Source organism: Miscanthus floridulus, chromosome 1 (genome assembly GCF_019320115.1).
Source record: "Miscanthus floridulus cultivar M001 chromosome 1, ASM1932011v1, whole genome shotgun sequence".
Classification (NCBI taxonomy): Eukaryota; Viridiplantae; Streptophyta; class Magnoliopsida; order Poales; family Poaceae; genus Miscanthus; species Miscanthus floridulus.
This window is the reverse complement of record NC_089580.1, coordinates 193,012,223-193,028,260: the sequence shown is the minus strand read 5'-3', so window position 1 is coordinate 193,028,260 and position 16,038 is coordinate 193,012,223. Positions and strand designations below refer to the sequence as shown.

The 16,038-nt window shown below is 48.8% G+C and overlaps 2 protein-coding genes across 2 annotated transcripts; one reads left to right on the top strand and one right to left on the bottom strand.

Moving 5' to 3' along the window:
• The first annotated feature begins 3,332 nt into the window (after positions 1-3,332).
• LOC136507245 (uncharacterized) lies at positions 3,333-5,944 on the top strand. Its single transcript, XM_066502035.1, has 6 exons — positions 3,333-3,608; positions 3,695-3,841; positions 5,052-5,147; positions 5,260-5,391; positions 5,477-5,587; positions 5,676-5,944. Exons 1-6 carry the CDS (start codon positions 3,467-3,469, stop codon positions 5,744-5,746), a joined length of 699 nt encoding a protein of 232 aa, XP_066358132.1. The 5' UTR covers positions 3,333-3,466; the 3' UTR covers positions 5,747-5,944.
• A 5,407-nt stretch (positions 5,945-11,351) lies between these two features.
• Positions 11,352-12,649, bottom strand: LOC136507238 (EPIDERMAL PATTERNING FACTOR-like protein 4). The gene is made up of 2 exons (XM_066502030.1): positions 12,217-12,649; positions 11,352-12,088 (listed from the first exon to the last, which is right to left on the bottom strand). Exons 1-2 carry the CDS (start codon positions 12,317-12,319, stop codon positions 11,811-11,813), a joined length of 381 nt encoding a protein of 126 aa, XP_066358127.1. The 5' UTR covers positions 12,320-12,649; the 3' UTR covers positions 11,352-11,810.
• Between the last annotated feature and the right edge of the window lie 3,389 nt (positions 12,650-16,038).

The following is a 16,038-nucleotide window of genomic DNA, read 5'->3' as shown; positions in this document are numbered from 1 at the left end:
AATATCGATCGGGTTACGAATATCGCGCTGTCTAGTAAACTCACACATTTTGTCTTGTGATGTTTAACGAATAGGTTGGCGTAGTCAGGTCCATATCCTCTCTTCCGTACAATTACTTGTCTCCCCTTCAGTCCATTCAAGAATTTAGCTTGACCATCATAATATTCCTACATGCATTTCCTAGTCCTCTATTCAAATAAAAAATTATATCATATATGTCTTAGCAAAAGAAACAAAATATGATTTTATGTTTACCACAAAAATAACCAACCTCATCATAGTCAACCATATGACCATAATAATGGCTTATTCCAAGTTCCGAAGGGACTAGGCCATAGTTGGATTTAACACCACATTCGCACATGACAGGAGGTGCTTTGTAAATTACCATTTCTTTCTTCTTTTTCTTAACCTTTGGCGGTTCTTCCGACTATTGGTTCTTAGGACCATACAATCACTCCTTGAAACGATACTTCGCCATTGAAAACACCTAAATAAGGTGACATTAGTACATAAACACATATAACTCAACATTTCAACACCTGGCTCTGTCGCGCCACCGATCAGGACGCGGCAGAGCCGCGTCAAGATCGGTGGCACGGCAGACCCTGCCACGTCACCGGTCAGCGTCCCGGTCGTCGCCACGTCATTCCTCTCGCCGCGCCACCATGCATGACAAGACATAGGCGTTTAGCCGCGCCAGGAAAATAGGCGCGCCCAAAAATGTTAGTTTTAGAAGAAAAAAATTAAACAGTGTTAGATTTAAAATTAGTTTATAAAAAATATTAAAAAAAATCCCCATTTCATGGCGGATATATGAACACCCCATGAGGCCATCTGGCGATGAGTTGATTGCTAACTCCATTTTGAAGGCGTGCAGGTGGCGACGATCCAATCAATCAAATGCAACCGCTTTGCTTCCGTGTTTGAACTCGAATTATGGTTCTTCTTGTGTACGGGAACGTTGAGTGAGAGGATATGCATCGCCGTCCCTGCGGATGCACGAATGTTCAGGTTAACGGCCACATGTCGAGCAAGAATGGGAGTTTTTGTTTTCTTTCTATTTTTTAAAAAAATCTAATATATATCTGCGGGAGAGCACTAAAGGAGGTGCCTTTGACTTAAAAAAAACACTCCGAAGTGAAGAGAAGAGTGAAAAATTGAAATCCGCAAAAGAAAAGAACAACATGAATAATGTATCAAAGATTTCATGAGCACGAGAAGAAAGCAGCATCGTAACTAATCGATCACTCCAAAAGTTAAACCCAATTTAACGGATGCATGGCCCTACCAAGAGAGCTAACTTGTAGGACCTATTTTGTTGTCTTCGTTCATTCGGCCTGTTTGCTGGTTGGTTTCTGGGCTAGTTTGAGCTGGCTGGTGCTGGTTTTATGTGAGAGAAAAACACTGTTGATTGGCTGGTTTGGGCTGGTTGAAACCAACAAATGAACAGGTGATCGTATCGTCGTAGGACCTATTTTATAAGGTATCGTGAATGACTTGCTTAATCTCACGAACTACAGAACCATGTATATTCAGCACATTAAACTTTGCCAAGCCAATTATTTTACCCCCTGCGTTGGTTTGAGCACCTGGGTTTGTTTACGTGGCTCTCCAACATGGCAGACGGAGATAGGGTGGCTGCAGAGCCCATCAAGTTGCACATAAGTCTGATTTGCAGTCTTGAACAAGAAGGTCGTGTAACGTATACGTATACGTTCCAACTATTAAATCCGGATAAATTTTGTTCTCTAACTAATTTGAAAGATGTGTTCTGTTTTTTAGAAAATAACAAAAATCTGATTTGATCTCTACAAGATCATAATTGATTTATTTTAAATTAAAAAAATGAGACTAGTTGCAGTTTTCTTATAAAAGTGTTAGACAGTACCTGTTTATGATTTGGCCTTTATAAAAGAAGAATAACGTTTCAAAACATAGGAAATAATCACAACCAATCACACGGCAGTGGCGAGACGACCGGACACAGGACAAATGACACGTCTCTAAAAAATAAGAGGCTTTTACATGTATGTCATTAAAAAAGTTTGTAATTACACATAAATCATTAAAAATTTGACGGTTCTGAACTTCTTTGCTCTCCAGGCCATTCCGTCAGTGTTCTGTTAGTTTTTCACCGTTACATGTGGGTCCGGTCAGTATAAAGGTCCATAATACCCCCTCATCAGCGCTAACCAGATCTAAATCTAGCAGAACAGTAGCAACAATCGATAGTAAAGGGCGGGAAAAAAACGAATCCATCGAAAAAGCAAAGAGTAAGGAAAGGATCGAGTGCGGGGATGTTGGAACTGGTGACCCATGGGCATGACGATGCGGCAGTGGCACGCGCGGCTGCGCGTGATGCAGTGCAGCCACCAGCACGCGCGCAGGGCGACCTCGGCGGTAGCGCACCCGGCCGCGCGCGGCGCAGTCGACGCGTAGGTCGACCTCCCGCATCTGGAGCAGAATGAGCGCGGGCGGGTCGAGGCGTCCGTACACGTGGGGCTGGTAGCTGGGCACGTCGGGGCTGTCGACGGCGCCCATGTCGACGACGACCGCGTACGCCATGGGCGCCGTGGGCATGAGTTGCTGCCGCAGCAGTGCGACGGCGGCGGGGTCGTTGTTCCCGCGCTCCATCGCCAGGTGCGGGCGCGGCGCAGGCAGCCCGCCCCCGTTGGGCAGCACGAGGCGCTTGGTGAGCTTGAGCCCGTCCTCCACTGCGCGCGCGAAGGCCTCGTCCATGCGAAGCTACTGCCCGGAAGTGGCGTGGCACTAGGGCCGGCGGTGAGGTTACCAGCTGGGCATGGCGATGGACCATGGGCGCGAGCGCGGGCGAGCTCCGCCCTGGCCGTCGTGGGCGAGCTCGGCCCCGGCCATCCGTCGCAGGCGTAGGCGCGGGCAAGCTCCGCCCCGGCCGCACGCACGAGAAGAGAGATCGAGTTTGAGAGAGAGAGAGTTTGAGAGAGAGGATAGGGATGGGATATTATGATTGGGATATTATGATTGGGCCCACATGTAACGGTGAAAAACAATCATAACACTAATGGAATGGCTTGAAGAGCAAGGAAGTTCAGAACGATGACAGTCGTGGTCAATTTTTTTAATAACTTATGTGTAATTACAATATTTTTTAATGGCATACCTACATGTAAAAGCCTTAAAAAAAACAAATGGCCAAATGGGGCTCACGCCTCACGGGCAGCGCCACCTGGGAGCTCGCTTTGACTTCGCCATTTCCTGGTCTGCTGGCGGCGGCGGCGGCTGCTGCTGCTGCATCGTCGAGCCTCGGCGGCCGAGTCAATCCAGGGAGGCGAGAGTCATAAAAGCTCCCCCGCCCCGCATGGCCTCGCCTGCCAACCGCCCCTCCCTCCCTCCCACTTAAACGCAACCGCCCGCCCACACACGGAAAAGCGACGACGAACGAACACAACCGCCCACACGCGGCGGAGCCGACCCCGACCCCAAGATGCTCGCGGCGGTAGGAAGCCGAGGAGGGGTTCCCTGCGCCGCCGCGCCCGCGCTCGTGGCGGTGGCGCTCCTGGCCCTCAGCGCTGTCTCCGCCGCCGACTTCTTCTCCCCTCTCGCACCCATCTTCTCCCCCGTCATCAGTAAGCGCGCGACGAGCACCCTCCTGAGTCCTGACTCTCCGAAGTCCGAACCCCGATCCTTGACGATTCTTCTCATTCGGTCGCAGACTCCATATGCAGCACGGTGGCCTGCGGGCAGGGCAACTGCACGGTGGCGCCGGGCACGCTGGGCTACCGCTGCGACTGCCGCCCGGGCTGGACGCAGCTCCACGTCGGCGACAGCCTCAGGTTCCTGCCCTGCGTCGTCCCCAACTGTAAGCACGACACTCTCCTCCGATCCATCAGCTCACTCCTCCTCTGTATCTGTATTGTAAAGTAAAGTAAAGTAGGACGGCCTCCAATTAAGTACAGCACATACATATACTATCAGTGATTCACTGAATATTCTGCTTTCTTTACTAGTCATCACTCTCGCGTCGCGCGTGTTGCGTTGCCTGGTTGGGCTAGCTTACAAGTCACGAATGGCCTGCCAGCACATCTGAGCTAACACCATCCGCCATCCGCACCGTGCGTGCTTCCTTCTTGTTTGTTGCCGTCAGGGTCGACGCATAACTAACAGCCACCCCAGCTTCTCTTCTCTTGTCTGCTTTATTTGAGTATATGATCATTTTGCTCCCTGATACATAGCCCGGGTGCGTACGGATATTGGGAGAGTAGTGCGCACTCATCATCAGTTCGGCCAGATTCAGTAGGTAGGGTACTAGTACTAGTATACCAAACTTCGCCGGATCGTGTTCTGCTCCTGCCAGCCCAAAGATCTTCATAGCGGATATGTTGAATTAGGGACAGAATCATAGCAAGACTTAAAAATTCAGGACATGAAACGCATCTGAAAAAGTCTGATGTTGGGGGGCTGCAGTTGTACTTTGCACGCATTATGCACCCACATGTATTGCGTGCAAACCCAATCGGGACTACCGGACTAATGTAGTGTTTTTTGAAGGAAAAGTATACTAATGTAATGTTCGGCAAGTCCTTTTTTTAGTCAACCTTGGGAAGTACTGTTCATCAGGACTGAAAAGTCTGAATGCATATGCACTTCATTGGACCTTCTGTGGCATTTCAGTTTCGTTGTCAGTCTACGGTCTCTTCTACTGCTAGAAGAGAAGACGGTTTCATAAGCTCAGGGCGTGTCTCCATCAGTAAGAAAATGGATGGCATTCTTTGGAGTGTTCGGGTGCAGTATCGTTTTCAGAGTGGCTTTATGCATTTTACGCCACAAGGAATGCTGCTGAAAATTACATGATGCCTTTTATTAGTCTATTTACTTGTTCAGCCTTCACGTTCGCGTGACTTCTGAATTAATTGCCTGCAGCTGCCTCTATCTTCCAACGTCACATACAAATTTAACCTGGATATCCATCAATATCCTTATAGCAACAGCTTTCTTTTTGTCCTGGCAACAGTTTTATTGATGCGTCCTCATATCGTTTCAAATGATCAGATCATGGTATTTCCTTGCAGGTTCCATTGACAGCTCTTGTTCCAATGGTTCACCAGCACCAGCACCAGCACTAGCACTGACGCCTTTGCCAGCACCTAAAAACTTCTCGCTCGACCGTAATTTCCACATCTCATTACTCCTGAAACATATATGATTTTGCTGTAACCATGATGTTTTCATGCCATATCTTTGATTTTAAATTCTGCCTGTGCCATTCCACACCTACAGCTTGTGAACTGGCATACTGCGGCGCTGGAGGCACATGTAGGAAGAACGGCTCTGGTCTCAGCTACCACTGTGAGTGCAAGGAGGGTCACAGCAACCTTCTCAACATGACCACGATGCCTTGCTTTCAGAACTGTAAGATCAAACGCCACAAGCGATCTGCCTTCCGAAACACGGGCTGCCATATTTCATCCCCTAATAATTCATGCCGCCACTGCAGGTTCCTTCGGCGCAGATTGCGCAAGCATAGGTATTCATCCCTCCTCAAACAGCCCCCCTGCACCACCTGGCTCTGAGAGCATTTCTAACCAAAGCCATGCAGGAGCACCAGGTACAAAGTTCTTTCAAATGTATGCGTGTGTGTTTTCATGCAAGGATTCAGGTAACTAACCTACTGCTGTTGCCTTGTAACTCTACAGGATCCATTTCACAGCGAATTCTACTGCCACTGCTGCTCGTGGTCTCACTGGCCGTCGGTCAGGCGATATAGGTCGAGGATGGAGCATCCCACGGTAGCGCTAGACTGTTTTTATCCACGGGACAGTATAGAGTTGATAGCTTGTTAGGGATACACTTTTGGATGTGTGTTGTACTGCTGCACGGTTACTTTTGGTGGTTGATTTGCAGTGTAGGAGATGTTGTTACCCGGATCATTTTATGTTGATATGGAATAAAGTGCTTCTGTGAATACTGGGATAAATAAACTGACTCCTCATTGGGTAGCTGCACTTAACTTGCTTGCTCTGAACTTCTGATCAGATTCAGATAAGATTATGACAGAGTTTTGCTTCAGAGGACAGAGGATAGTGTTCTTTCTTCTCTCTGACTTTTGGGTGACATTGGTACCCGAATGTTCAGAGCCTTTTTACTTCAGAGGACAGATAAAATTAGGCTATTTTGATGTTTTGGATTTATTGCATTCAGTTCATCATTTCCTTTTTCTTCTACTCTTATAAGAACAGGTAGTAATAAAATTTGTATTTACCTGGCAATGCATGGATCATGGGTGTTGTGCTAGACTGCTGGTTAAAATAGAAGGAACACGCTAAGTATTTGTATTCGCCAGAATCATTTGAAATACTTTATTATTATAAGATTTATCTTCCTCTCGGTTTCATAAAAGTGAACCACATAACAGGCCATAAAGCGGCGTGTTTCCTTTCCATGAACAGTGATGATGGGCTACGACGGACATGTAATGGCCCGAGAGTCCTAGTGCCTTTTCATGGGCCCAGAGTCTTCCATCAACATATGGACCTCCACAGCTTCTTCAGTAGAGATTTGTCCTTGGGCCTCCCGCGACTGGAAATAAACTATAGTACTTGCTGGTCGGATAGTGTGTTCGTGGACGACGAAACTGTCGAAACATGTAAGCTCTGTAGAACAGAGAAACTGCCAATTTTGCAGGCGGACATCATGCTGAAATACTGAAAAACAGTACTAAACCCAGTTGTAATTAACAACGCAAAACTGCAAATTGACCATCCACTTGCATCCACCATGAACATATTTAGACTGTGCAACTGACAAGGCTAACAACTGACTGACTGAGTTGTTGCTGTCCATCACACCATCACGTTTGGTTCTCCAAATGAAATCAGCAGGGCAATCCAGTGCAGCGCATTGCATGCGCTCCGAGACACGCAGGTCGCTCCCCATGTTTCCCCAGCTACAGAAGCTGGCCTGCATCGTCGGACAAGAAAGATGCTTGTTTCTGTGTTACTACGAGCAAGCACCAACAGCTGGGGGCTGTTTTCAGATTGTTCCTTATTTCTGTGTTACTGCTCCGCGTTCTAGCTTGTCCCTTGGTTCTGTTCTGCGTGGAGGGAATCGGGGAAGTGGTTGCGCTGCTCACGAACAGCAACAGCAACAGCAACAGGGCGGGCGAGCATGAGCACGAGCATCGCATTGCTGCAATGCAAGAGCAAGCAACGTTGCTCCCAAGAATACTGTTAGAAGGAAGCGAACAGGCGTCAGGCGAGGCTTTGGCAGCTGCGCCGGCGCAAACTGCGACGGTTCCCAACCCAACCGTCCACTGCCCACACCCTTTTTCGTTTCGAGAGAAAACGGGAGCTGTAGAACTGTAGACAGGTTCAAGAACGCAGATTTTCAGGGAAAGCGTCGTCAGCAGTTGGATAAGCTAAGCACACAGATTTTGCTCCATCTCCTACGGACTCAGCAGCTTCTTTTATTTACGTTTGTAAAAGAGCAGCAGTCATCAGTAATTTTTTTATCTTTGTTATTACTTATTAGTACTACTATTATCCAGATTCCAACAGCAGCTGTACCCTGGCTAGCTAAAAAAAAATGAGAGTGACGCATTAGTACTTGACGAGAGCTGTAAGCTTTTTGGTGTCGTAGGCTGTAACCCTTTTTTAGGACTCTTGTACCATCTCCGGCCAGCTTCGCAGTAGGCTTTTAAAAAATGCTCCAGGACAAGGCTCAGTGTCCCTGCTATTAGCAGGGCTTCTTTCGGAGTTGCAGCTATTTTCTTCCAGTTTTGCCGATTCCTAGTTTAATTTCTCAAGAAAAACTAGCTTTTTACTATAATGTATAAGATTCTCTAAAAGCCGAAGCTGTTTTGAGACGAGAAACCCTAGAAAACAAGGCCTCACTACCCTCCCAACAGTATGCCCACAAAAAATTTCTAGCTCAAAAAATAATTAGTATAGAATTGCGTTTTTTCCCTGGACGGAGGGAGTATTCACATTTACGGTTCCAAAATAATTTATTATAAAAAATATATTTCAGAATTAATCTAATGATAATTATTTGATATCATAAATATTAATATTTTTTATCTATAATTGATCGAACTTATAAGATATAAAACAACGATATTGTGCTAGAATTGCATTCTTTATTGGACGGAGGGAGTAAGTGTCACCGTGGCACTCGTGTCGGTCAAGTTTTCTCAAATTTGATTAAGTTCATAGAAAATATTAGCAATATTTGTATCTCTGGATAAATTTACTAAGAAAATAGATTTAACCATATCTAATGTTACAAATTAGGTACTATAAATATTAATATTATATTTATATATTTAGTCAAAGTTAAGTACGTTTGACTTCTCGAAAAATAAGAACGGTAAATAAAAAAAGGACAAAGGGAGTAGCAAGGAGTCGTTTTGATTTTTGAGGTAAAAAATAAACTGAATAAGAGGAAGAGCTAGCAGAGCCGCCAGGATTCCAAGCTTCACCGGCTCCATATATGCTACAATAGTACTACAGTAGTCTACGACCTTGTTTGGAACGGCTTCTCAGCTGTTTCCGGTGAAAAAAATCGGACAAAGGCCCCCAAACGCAGCGCTTCGGTATCGGCTTTCTTTCCCGTGCTTCTTCTCCCCATGCTGTTTTCACATAAAATAAAAAAGCGACCTTAGGCGAGCGTCGGGAGAAATCCAACTGATCCGGCAACAACCGCGATGAGTGCTATCGGATCTGGGGGTCGTTCCTACTCGCCATGAGCGCGCCCTTCGGCAGCCGCTCCTCTCTTAGGTTAGTACTCCGTCTCGCCCAACGGAGACTCATACCGCCACCAACCACTCCAGGTCCAAGCGTATGGGCCTGAGTCAAAACTCTGACATCAGGGAAGAGACTGACATGACTCGATATAACCCGTGGCCATGATGGGTCATACCTGAGAATTCACATCAAGAACAGCGTCGGGCGTGCCGGTGCTATTCTGCCTAACCCTCGTACGAACGCTGACAGACGCGTCAGTTTACCACGACGTCCGCTGGGACGGAATGGAACGCCATGACCGGCAGATGACGCCTGCGCATGGCGCCAGCGATGAACAGGGCCGCGACGTAGAGCCGTCCCTGTTGACATCAACAGGATCGGTAGGACCCGTGTGAAGGAGGAGAAGGACCCGACGATCCTGGAAGCCTTCTTCCCTCTCTCTCTCTCGTTCTTCTCCTCTTCCTCCGCTGTAACCCGTGCTTTCCCTTCGCCTATAAAAGGGGAAACAGGGTGGGGCATGAAAGGGGATCCGGATCCGAACGAAACCGAACCACGAGATAAAAACACAAGAGCACGACACGAGCACGGGGCTGAGCAACGATCGAGCTCTCAACACCCGTTCACTTCTTTCACTAGAGACTTGGGATCCTTTCCCTCTCTCGTCCGTTCGTAACCCCTACTGCAAACCAAGTGCCAGTAACACGAGCAGCAGTAAACTGGATGTAGGGAAGTTTCGCCCGAACCAGTATAAACCCTTGTATCATTTGAGCACACCATCCGAACCAGACGCGCAAATACAAATTTAATCGTCGGTGGTTCAAAAACACCGACACTACCATTCATACAACCACACCTAAGGGACAGAAAGAGCAACCATAAGCAACATACAGTTCATGCTTGCTGGCCTATTTCTCAGTAAATTCGATCCAAGCTGTCCAAATATGTTCATATCAGAATTGGATGCTGAAAGCTTTAGTTTGGTTTTGGTGAATTAATGAAACCCTAGGTACTAACCTTTGGCTCCAAGTGATTATGAGATAGGTTAGTATACACCAAGTGTTGGAGCAAAGATGAAGTCCATAATGAAGTTGGTGGACATGTGATGATTGTGATCAAGCTCTAAACTTAGGAAAGAAGAAAGAGAAAAATAAAAGGCTCAAGGCAAAGGTATATTTAATAGGAGCTTTTTGTTTTGGCACTCAAGACACCTAGTGGGTGTGAGTGTATTTAGAATAGATAGCCGTTCTATTAAGAGGGGTGAAACTCGTCAAAAAATATGGTTATCAAAATACCACTGGATGTTTTAATTTATTGCATATGCATTTAGATTCTAGTGAGTATTAATACCTTTGAAAATGTTTTGTGAAAAAATACTAATATATGTGTACTATGGTGAGACACTTATGTTTGGCAATATAGAAGTAAAGGTGTAATGAAAGAAGTTGGAAACGCTAGTCATAGAGTGACGGGACGCATAACAGTCCAAGGCGAGAGGAATGAGCAAAGGTTGAAGAGAAGCAATGAGCAAAACCACCATTTCCGCAGGGGAAAGCTGCAGGTGCTGGCCTCAAGTTGCGTGCCTGAATGACACAAAATGGAGCCTAGCCTGCCGAGGAAGGATTACGGGTCGTATTTGGTTTATAAATTATAATTTATCAGTTAATAAATAATATTTTTTTCTCAATAATACTTTTAATCAAAAAGAAAAGGGCGTATAATGCAACGATGATTGAACTAGCCCTGTGTCTGATGGGCATGCAGCAGATCAGCGTACTGCTAGCCCATGTAAGGGCAGTTCCGAAACTACGTATAGTTTCTATACCTATTAATTTTTATAGATACTATGTATAGAAATCATGGTTCTAATGGATAGTTTCTACAGAACAACTTTTTATCCAATCACATACACTCTCTCCATTCGCTACCAATCACATCCCTTCGTGTTTGGGTTCTCGTGTAGACATGGTTTCTAACTTAGACTCAGTTTCTATAATTTTTGTTCTCTCTCTTCAATAACTACCTTGCCACATCAGCAAAATGCTTAGGTGGCAGTATAATTAATGCCCATAGAAACTATAGTGGTTTCTGCATTGGAAGTGCCCTAATCCCACAAACTATGGGTTTATTCTGTGCTAGTACCTTGCTTTACTGCACAACCGCGTAAGCCAAAGCCAAAGCCGGAGCAAGAGTATCGGAAAGGCAGCTTCACCTCCGTAAGTCGAAGCTAGCCCGGCACCAAATGTACGTATTTCCCAAACTAAATATTGTGTGAGAATGTTTTCAGTACCTCCTGACTGCACGGATGCACTGGCCATAAGATGGAGATTAGACAACCCTGATGACAGGCAAGGGCCTGAAGGAAGAAATTGTTTTCAGGTCTCATCCCCTAGCTCGATCTATCCGGAGCAACGAGATGACAAAGATTTAGAATAAAAGAGTACAAGATGATCAAAGTTATTATGCTTGGATGACCATAGCACAGATCATAATCGCATAAAAGTTAGTATGCCCGAACGACCAAGAAGTCCACAGAATCACAGCACAGATCATAATCGCAGGGACTACATCCCAAGAACCGTAGCGAAAGGAAGCGGCAGGAAGCAAAAGGCAGAAAAAAGAACAAAAAAATGGCGACACCGACGTCTCTCTCTTTGTACACACACAACACACAACCGGTTACTTACAACATAGAGTAGGGAGTATCAGACTAGCTCGTGTATCAGTCTCCAAGAACCCTGCAAATGTTCTTCCAATCATTAGAATGGTACTAGAATCGAGGCCTCCATCCATGTTCCATGGTCTGTTATCTCGGGCAAATTTCTTGTTCGTCTCGTGTCCTCTTCTCACCTAGAACCTTCTTTTTTTCCTTGCCGTGTTTCTCCATGTCCCTCTCTACACCAGCAGCAGCACTAGTAGAGTTAGCCTCCTCTAGTCCCCTGCGTGCAGTACGTGCAGGCAGCAGCTGCATCGTCGTGGCTGTAGAGTGAGCTCCAGCGAAGCACCAGCGCCAGCACCAGCATGGGCCTCAGCATCAGCGTGTGCGCAGCAGGGAGAGGTGGCGCCGCCGTTGCCGGGTCAGAGGCTCGATCAGGGCATGAAGAGCTTGTTGCCGCACTTGCAGCGCCAGGCCTCCGGATAGTACTCGAGCGGGAAGCTCCGGCCGGGCTGGATGGCGACGTGGACGGGGCGGCAGGGGTTGCAGCCCCCGCAGCGGCTGCGGCACGTGGGCGGCGACGACCCCGGCCCCACCAGCCCCCGGCGCGCCGCCTCGCCGCTCCCGTCCCAGGACCAGGAGTACCCGTCCTCCTCCTTCGTCGTCGTCGCCAGCGCCACCCCGCCGCTCCCCCTCACCGGCGTGCACGTCCCTGCAGAAAGGCAAGACAAGACATGGCGTGATGGCGTGAGCTCCCAGCGATTTGAATGCAAAGAACATACTAAGCTCGGGCTCGGCATGTGCTGCGGCCGTGTGCCTGTGCGTGTGAGAGTGCAGTACCGGGGGCGGAGAAGAGCAGCAGCAGCAGGAGGACGAAGAGCAGCAGCGCGGCGGACAGGCCCCGTCGTCGCCGGCCCCAACCTCTGCTCGGCGGCCAGCCCATGGACGGCCGCGCGCCCGTGAGAGCAGATCCCGCTCGCACGCACCGCCGCGCCGGGCTCGGAGGCGGAGCAAGGTACTGCAGCTGACGAGCTCGCTAGGAAGCGGGAGGGAGGGAGAGAGCAGCGACTGAGGCTGAGACTGGGGCTGAGACTGAGAGAGCGTGCGCGCGGGCGCGAGCCAATTGGCACGCATGGACCGCGCACGCGCTCGCTCGGGCGGGCCGAGGGGAGGGAGCGGCGGTGGCCTCTGGCAGCTGGCCTGGTGGGGGTGTAGAGCGGGCGTGATTGCTGGCTGCCTCCCTTTGCTTGCTATTCGGAGCAGCTAGCCAGCGCGAGGGGAGCTGCCGGCTGGGGAGGCAGCAATTCAGAGCAGAAAAAGAGGCGGCTGCCGTGGTGGTGGTTTTGGTTGCGTTCGGGCGTCGCGGCGTGCGGGCAGCGGGCAGGCTGCCAGTGGCTCCCCGACCCGAGCTAGTAGTCCCCCCGGTCCCTCGTGCGCCTGCGCGGCTGCGCCCACCTGGCCACTGGCCGCAATTCGGGGGCTCGCAGTCGCAGTCTCTCGGTGGGGAGGGTCTCTCTCTCTGCCTCGCGATTCGTGAGGCGCCGGCCCGGCTCGGGCTCTCCGTCCCCCCTCCCCGGTATAGATGTCCAACGGTCCGGGCCGGCCCAGCCCGGCATGGACCCGTGCCAAGCACGGCACGATGGGATCAGGCCGGCACAGCACGTCGGGCCTCCCGAGCCGTACCGAGGTGGGCATCGTGCCTGACCTACGGCCCAGGCACGGTCTATCGGGCCGCTTTTCATGCCGGGCTGGCCCGAAAACACGCCCGGGACAACGGGTCGGGCTAGCCCAAGGCCCACGACAGAGAGAGGGGAAGGGAGCAGGGCCGCCGTGGGCGATGCGATTGCGCCGGGGCCATGGAGGATGTGGCCGTCGCCGCTCGTGGCCGGTGCGCTCGAGGCCGCCGGCGGGGGGCAAGGAGGTGGCCGCCGGCGGTGTGTTCGAGGCCGCAGCGCTCGAATCGGGGGGCGTAGAGGAGATGGTCGTCGTGCTCGTCTGTCGGTGGTGCGGGGAGGGGCGAGGAGGTGACCATGGGCAGTGCTGGGGGACGTGGATGGCGAGGAGAGGAGGTGACGTGGCGATTCGCGTTTGCGGCTAGTCACGGATGGAAAGCAGGTGGGGAGTGGAATCGACGGCACGCAACTGACGACGGGGTGAAACTAGCCGAGTCAGTCCGAGGTACACTTAGGGTTGGGAGTTGTTGGGCTATAGATGAATTAATTTGCTACCGGACCGCTACCGAGCATGCTGTTGTAGGTCGGGCCGTGCCGGGCTAGCACGTCGTGCCTGGGGTAAGGCCCAGACACGGCCTGCTACTTCATGTCGTGTCAGTCCGGGCCCGCAAGCCACCCCGCTGGGCCATGCTCGGCCGGGCTAAAAATGGCCCCGTTCGCTGGTCTGAAACATAGCTGAAACTGGCTGAAAAAACACTGTTCCGTCTGAATTGTTGTGAGAGAAAAATACTGTTCCGGCTGAAAAAATAAGCCGAACAAGTCGAATATGGGGTAAGCCGAACAGAGCCAATGTGGGCTTCATGCCGGGCCGTCGTGGTGCGGGCTGCGTGGGCATTTATACTCCCCGGGCCTGGGCCGCCGCCTGACCCTGGTCCGGCGTGCTGGGCTGCTGGCTGGCCGGTTACGTTGCCGTGCCGCCCACACCGCCGCCTGATCGCTCACTCGGTACGTGCATGCTCTGACTCACTGGCCGCCCGCCCGCCCAGTCCTTTTCAGGAGGCCGGCCGGCCATCAGCTGTGCTCTGCTCGAGTTTTACCCGCAGTAATCAGGCCGCGCGCGCTTAGTTAGTACGCTGATTACGGCTGCGTTAATCTCGCTTGCTTAGTTAGATGCAGAAGGGATCTACCGACTACTCCACTCCACTGTAGAAGAACCATCCCACCACAGTGGCTGCGCTTGCGCGCGCGTTATGTTACCTGTACGGAAGATGGGCATTTGAAGGAATCTGGAGAAATTTGGAGCAATTTGAATGAATCTGGAGGAATTTATAAAAATATAAACAGTATTTTTCATCCACGCACAGTACATCCCGGCTGAAATTGTGAGCAGCCGCACGGCCCCTTATAGGCTTTTACCGATTCCTCCTAGTAGCTGCTGCGAAAGCCATCACATCCAAATCCGTCAATCCTCCATGCATTCGTGTCCGCGATCGATCCCGGCCATTAATAAATTTTCTGGGGGGTGGGTCGATTAGTACGTAGAGGAGGACAAAGTACACTTGGTGGCACATGCGTGGCCCTGACAACACCACAGCGCATGCGGTTCTTGGCACCCGGCGGTCCAATCCGCAAAGTACTACGGCCCACTGTAGCCTTGCCAGTAACTTTGCCCACAGTGCGTGCGTGTACATGTACTCCTACAAGGATAAGGAAATCAACAACCCAGCTAGCTACCCGAGTTCTCGTAGGAGTACTTTAATTTGCTCCCACAGTCGCACTAAAAAAACACGTTAAAGAAATATGAAAAAGAATAAATCAAGACAGATTGAACTGCAATGCTTTTTTACAGAATTTCATCCTGCCCCCGGCCATGGAACACGCCGACACGGTGAACAGCGGCTCAATACTTGGTTTCACACAACGTTCACAGTCTATCCTTTGTTCCTTCGTAAATATATCAACTTCGAGACCATACTCAATCTATTTTTTTTTAAAATTATATTATCTTGAATGGAGAAATGATCTAAATAAAAGTTGTAGTACTTAAAAATAACTGCAACTTTGTATTTACTACTTTTTAATCTGAAATCATTTAGGGCTTAAAAAATATGTCTTAAGGTTACTTGTTTTGAAATCATTTAGGTTGGGAAATTATGTTTTAAGGTTACTTATTTTGAAATCTTTTTTTTTAAATTTTTCAAATGATCTCGGATGGAGAAATGGCATGAACCAAAGTTGCAGCACCCGAAGAGGTCTAAAACTTTTCTACAAACATTTTTTTATTTAAATTCATTTAGAGACTCAAATATGCATTACAATTTTTTGTATAGGCATGCGGCCAGTGCAAATATTTATACATGCGATTCTTAAGTGAGGCCAATGGAATATGTTGATTTCCGTTGCCGTCTCACACTGCCGGTTCGTAAAACGCCAGCACAAATAAAAAAGATTCCAACAATAAAGATGTTTTCGGTACCAATAGTTTTTTCCATTAATTCAATCAAACTTTTATAAGTTTAACTAAGGAACAACTCTAGAAGCTTATTTATTTATGGATGGGGCACTACTATTATATGATACTAGTCCAGGTAGTTTTTTTTATACCAGCTTAGTAACGCTCTTTCCCCACTCTCGACGACTCCCGCTCTAACTTCGCTCGACTCCAACTCTATCAACTATTCAACTCTATTTTCTCGCTACCCATAAAAAATCACTATTTTGGCGTGCTTCTTCCTCGGCTGCGGCTCTAAGTCCTATTCGTTTGGCTTATAAGCCGTACTTTTTCAAAAAAAAATAGTAGTTTTCTCTCACAATAAAATAGTCAATAGTACTTTTAATCATGGATTATTAGCCAAACGAACAGGACAAAGGTCCTCCTAGGAATGGTGGCGCTAGCAATAGTGAATCAACCATCGCTTGTCGACGCCACAGATTGAACCAAGAAGTGCTCTCTTTGTCTCCCCTACATGTAGGCTATAGCTAGCCACTA